A 5,347-nucleotide genomic window follows, 5' to 3' on the forward strand; every position below is an offset into this window, starting at 1 on the left:
AATCCCTACAGTGCGGAAACAGGCCATTCGACCCACCAAAAATCAACCCACCCAGACCTCCCTCCCTCCCTCCGCGTCTGTCTGAGCGCCTGTCTCTCCCCCTCTCCCCGCGTCTGTCTGTGCATGTGTCTCTCTTCCCCTCTCCCTGCGTCTGTCTGTGCGCCTCTCTCTCCCCCTCTCCCCGTGACTGTCTGTGCGCCTCTCTCTCAACCTCTCCCCGCGTCTGTCTGTGCGCCTCTCTCTCAACCTCTCCCCGCGTCTGTCTGTGCGCCTCTCTCTCAACCTCTCCCCGCATCTGTCTGTGCGCCTCTCTCTCTCAACCTCTCCCCGCGTCTGTCTGTGCATGCGTCTCTCTTCCCCCTCTCCCCGCGTCTGTCTGTGCGCCTCTCTCTCCCCCTCTCCCCGCGTCTGTCTGTGCGCCTCTCTCTCAACCTCTCCCCGCGTCTGTCTGTGCATGCGTCTCTCTTCCCCCTCTCCCCGCGTCTGTCTGTGCGCCTCTCTCTCCCCCTCTCCCCGCGTCTGTCTGTGCGTCTCTCTCTCCCCCTCTCCCAGCGTCTGTCTGTGCGCCTCTCTCTCCCCCTCTCCCCGCGTCCGTCTGTGCGTCTCTCTCTCCCCCTCTCCCAGCGTCTGTCTGTGCGCCTCTCTCTACCCCTCTCCCCGCGTCTGTCTGTGCGCCTCTCTCTCCCCCTCTCCCCGGGTCTGTCTGTGCATGCGTCTCTCTCCCCCTCTCCCCGCGTCTGTCTGTGCGCCTCTCTCTCCCCCTCTCCCCGCGTCTGTCTGTGCGCCTCTCTCTCCCCCTCTCCCCGCGTCTGTCTGTGCATGCGTCTCTCTCCCCCTCTCCCTGCGTCTGTCTGTGCATGCGTCTCTCTGCCTGTCTCTCTCTGTCTCTCCACGTTGCTCTCTCTGCTTCCTGGCCAGGCGGATGGACATGGACGTTATGATTCGGAGGGGAAGTGTTCGTGGAGACGGTTCCCACTGATTCTGCAATGTCAATGCCCAGGCTTTTCACTGCTGTGTGCCAGTGCACATGGAGCGTCTCTATCTGAGACGGTGGGGTGGCGGAAAGACAGGCAGGGAGAGAGTGGGGGGACATTCCAGTGCCCAGTATCCCCCAGTGGAGGGTTCTAGTGACAGATTTTTGCCTGCGCTGCACGGCTGGACTACTCCAGTGCCCGCTGCCAGTGATGGGACCCCGTAGCACTTCTGGCTGAAGTGGTTTCAGCGCCATGAGGGGGCTGGGAGGGGCGAGTGGGTAAGCGCACCGGTACAGGGTTTCCTCTGGCAGCTGCACACCAGCGCAGCGGTCAGCCAGGGAAGCCCAGAGGGCGAGACAGCGTGGCTGATCGACCGTGAATGACTGTCACAAACACACCTACACTTTCTCCAAGCATGTTGGCGATTATTACATTCGAACCTTCGACATCAGAAAACTGCCCCAGTCATCACCTTCAGCGACCTCCACACCGCACTCAATGCCGAGGGAACGCCGCACCGTCTGGGGCGGAGGTGGGAGGTTCGGCGCCAAGGGAATGTCGATGTGCAATGGGAGCTTTATGTGCCTGAATTAACCGTTGCATCTCCAGCCTGACATTAAATGCTTGGCCCGCAGCAGGGATACGTTTCAGGCAAGTTTAAGTAACAAAGAGTAATGTCCATTTCCCACTAAAGTCTCCACCTCTCCGCTCGTCCGTCTGTTACAACACGCCCGCTTCGCAAAGCCTCTGGAAGTGCCGAGGGCGGAATTTCTGCAGATAGACGTTTAGTTTTCCTATCTGGCTGTCTGTCTCTTCGATACCTGGGAGACCGAGCGGGGTTGGGCGGGGGGATGCAAAAAAACATCAGATCAGTGAAGGATCCAAACGCAGAATGCTCATTCCGGCGGGGAGGTTCCCTGTACCCGGGGAAGGTCCCGGGTGCACAGCGAGGGACCGGATCGCGTTGGGGTGGTATTCACTGGGAGGTCAGCAGGATTCAGGAGGAGGAGCGAAGGTGGAGGGAACGAGGGATGGTCCCTCAGGCCGTGACGCTGTTGGTACCGAGCCTGGAGGGCTGTAGGGTCCCTGAGCGGGACACGCGGTGTCGTCCCTCCAGCTTGCGTTGGGCTCCGCTGGAACACTGCAGCAAGCCAGGCGCAGAGACGTCGGCCAGGGAGCAGGGTGGCCTGCTGTATGAATGGGTCAGTGCACCGAGTGTAGGAGCTGGGGGAGGGTCATGTTGGGGCTGTATAGGGACATTGGTTAGGGCCGCTTTGGGAAGAACCGCGTTCAATCCCGGTCTCCCTGCTACAGAAAGGATGTTGTGAAACTTGAAAGGGGTTCGGAAAAGGATGTCGGAGAGTTTGAGCTACAGGGAGAGGCTGGGGGCTGTTCTCCCCGGAGCATCGGGGGCTGTTGGGAGGGAACCTTATAGAGGTCTATAACATCATGAGGGGCATGGATAGGCGTGATGGGCCTTCCCCACCCCAGGGTAGGGGAGTCCCTAAACTAGAGGGGGAAAGGGACCTGAGGGGTAACTATCCCACACAGAGGGTGGTGCGTGTGTGGAAGGAGCGGCCAGAGGAAGTGGGTGGGGGCCGGTACAGTGACAGCATCGAGATGGAGACAGGGATAGGGAGGGTTTATGGGCCAAATGCCGGGATTGGATCAGTTTAGGATATCTGGGTCAGCACAGACTGGTGGGGCCGAAGGGCCTGCTTCCATGCTGTACGGCTCTATGACTCTGTTCGAAGGGAGCGTGGGGTCAAATGGAGTTAAGTGGCTGAAGGGATCGGGGGATGATGGGAGGGAGGAAGCAGGGGGCTGAGGTGCAGACCCGAAGATATAGCAACAGAACGAGTCCGCTCGGAGCTGCTCCATCAGGTGATCGCGGTTGGCGCGGTTCGGAATTGCATTGTCCACCCTTCTCCCTGTAACGCTCAATCAGCCCTTTCTCATCATGAAGCTCACTATCTCTGTCTCAGCTCCAGGTGGATACGGGGGGGGGAGGGTGAGGCTTGGAGGGCATGTAGAGGTGGAAGGAGGGAGGGGGGGTGGGCAGTGTCAGAGACTGACAGTGAAGACGGGGGAGGGGGGCGGTGACTGTAGAAACCGAGAGAGAGGGAGACAGAGTGAGACAGAAAGGGTCGGGGGGGGGGGGGGCGGTGGGGGAAGGTGCGGGGGTGGGGAGAGAGAGAGAGATTGAGAGGGTCAGAGACAGAGTTAGGAAGGGTGATGGAGGTAGAAAGAGACACAGAGAGTGCGAAAGAGAGAGAGCGAGACAGAGGAGGAGACAGGCACAGACAGAAGCAGAGACAGAGAGAGGTGGACAGATGCAGAGAGAGTGGGAGAGAAACAGACGCAGAGAAAGACAGACAGAGAGAGAGAGAGTGTGAGACGTACAGACGCAGAGAGGGAGGGAGAGTGGGAGAGAAACAGATACAGAGAAAGACAGACAGAGAAAGAGAGAGAGAGAGAGATGGACAGACGCAGAGAGGGACAGACAGAGAGAGAGAGCGAAAGAGAGAGAGAGACACACACACACACACACACACACACACACACACACACACACACACACACACATATACAGAGAGTGAGAAACAGACACAGGCACAGAGAGAGACAGACACAGAAACAGAGAGAGGGGGAGGGAGAGAGAGAGACAGACAGACAGACACACAGAGAGGGGGAGAGAGACAGACAGAGAGAGAGACACACACAGAGACAACGCCAGGGACAGAGGGAGGGTGATGGAGGTGGAGGGAGGCACACAGAGAGACAGAGACTGAGATAGGGGCTCAGGCTTGTTTAGAGGGACCAAACAGCCTTCCGCTGCCGCACCGGCTGTGCATGCAGACCACCGCCCCCACCGCCCCTCACCGAGCTTGGCGGCGATCTCCTGGATCTGGGCCTGCGCACGGGGTACCTCCGCCTCGGTGCCCACCATCACCTCGATCTCGGCGACGCGGTGCCCGAAGTCGGTGCGGTCGATGGTGACGCGGGCACCCCCCGCCGGCCCGGGGAGGTGGTAGGAGTCACGGTGGGTCATGATGGAAGCGAACGGCGCCAGGCACGGACCGCCCCCCTCGCCCTGCAGCAGATGCTCCAGCTGGGAGGGGCCGGGGTCGGCCGTGGCCCCGCGCCCCAGCGCCTGCAGTATCAGGCTCACGATCTCCGGCTCGGACACGCTCTCCCGGTACTGGGTGGTGGAGGCGCCGGCGCCGTGGGGCGAACCCACCGGGCTCTTCAGCTCCCATGCCCCATCCCGCCTCCGCAGCCACAGATCCGAGGCCGTCAGCCTGGAGTCCTCTGTATCGTAGTACTGGTCCTGCAGCCTGGCGCTGCCCAGGGGGACGGCCCCCAGCTCCGCCAGCTTCCGCTCCGTCTCCCCCTCCCGCGGCACAAACTTCCTCTCCACCTCGATGGGCATCTTCACCAGGGCGCAGCCTGCAAGGGGGGGGGGGGGGGGGGGAGAGGGTGAGGAGGGTGGGTAGAGAAAGGGGGAGTGAGGGGGGGTGTGGGTAGAGAAAGGGGGCGAGGTGGGGGTTGGGGTGAAGGTGAGGGGGGTGTGTGGGTGGGTAGAGAAAGGGGGGGTGTAGGGGGGGAGAGGGTAAGGAGGGTGGGCAGAGAAAGGGGGGGTGAAGGGGGGATGTGGGTAGAGAAAGGGGGCGAGGTGGGGGTTGGAGTGAAGATGAGGGGGGTGTGTGGGTGGGTAGAGAAAGGGGGGGTGAAGGGGGGGAGAGGGTAAGGAGGGTGGGTAGAGAAAGGGGGGGTTGGGGGTGAGGAGGGTGGGTAGAGAAGGGGGGGGTTGGGGGTGAGGAGGGTGGGTAGAGAAGGGGGGGGTTGGGGGTGAGGAGGGTGGGTAGAGAAGGGGGGGGTTGGGGGGATGTGGGTAGAGAAAGGGGGGCGAGGTGGGGGTTGGGGTGAAGGTGAGGGGGGTGTGTGGGTGGGTAGAGAAAGGGGGGGTGAGGGAGGGTGGGGTGGTGAGGGGGTTGGGGGGAGTGGGTGGGGGATGCGGGTGAGGGGGGAGAGAAAGGGGGGGGTGAGGGGTGAAGGAGAGGCGGTAGAGAAAGGGGGGGGCGAGGGAGTGGGGGTGGGTGTGCAGGGGTGAGGGTGAGGGGGGGGATGTGGGGGGGGATGTGGGGGTGATGTGGGGGAGGTTATTGGGGGGGATGTGGGGGAGGTTATTGGAGGGGGATGTGGGGGAGGTTATTGGGGGGGGATGTGGGGGAGGTTATTGGGGGGGATGTGGGGGGGGAATGTGAGGGAGGTTATTGGGGGGGATGTGGGGGAGGATGTGGGGGGAGGTTATTGGGGGGGGATGTGGGGGAGGTTATTGGGGGGGGATGTGGGGGAGGTTATTGGGGGGG

At 61.9% G+C, this 5,347-nt stretch overlaps 1 protein-coding gene across 1 annotated transcript; it reads right to left on the reverse strand.

Annotated features, from left to right (window-relative positions):
- Positions 1-807: 807 nt before the first annotated feature.
- thtpa (thiamine triphosphatase) lies at positions 808-4,422 on the reverse strand. The gene is made up of 2 exons (XM_059643934.1): positions 3,858-4,422; positions 808-1,795 (listed from the first exon to the last, which is right to left on the reverse strand). Exons 1-2 carry the CDS (start codon positions 4,405-4,407, stop codon positions 1,695-1,697), a joined length of 651 nt encoding a protein of 216 aa, XP_059499917.1. The 5' UTR covers positions 4,408-4,422; the 3' UTR covers positions 808-1,694.
- Between the last annotated feature and the right edge of the window lie 925 nt (positions 4,423-5,347).

Source organism: Stegostoma tigrinum, unplaced genomic scaffold (assembly GCF_030684315.1).
Source record: "Stegostoma tigrinum isolate sSteTig4 unplaced genomic scaffold, sSteTig4.hap1 scaffold_341, whole genome shotgun sequence".
In the NCBI taxonomy this organism is placed as follows: Eukaryota; Metazoa; Chordata; class Chondrichthyes; order Orectolobiformes; family Stegostomatidae; genus Stegostoma; species Stegostoma tigrinum.

Bases quoted from the DNA above. Each gene is read 5' to 3' on its own strand.
- thtpa (XM_059643934.1), bottom strand. From the start codon at position 4,407: ATGCCCATCGAGGTGGAGAGGAAGTTTGTGCCGCGGGAGGGGGAGACG. The intron at 1,796-3,857 runs GTGAGGGGCGGT...TCGGTCTCCCAG, and splicing joins GGAGATCGCCGCCAAGCTCG to GTATCGAAGAGACAGACAGC.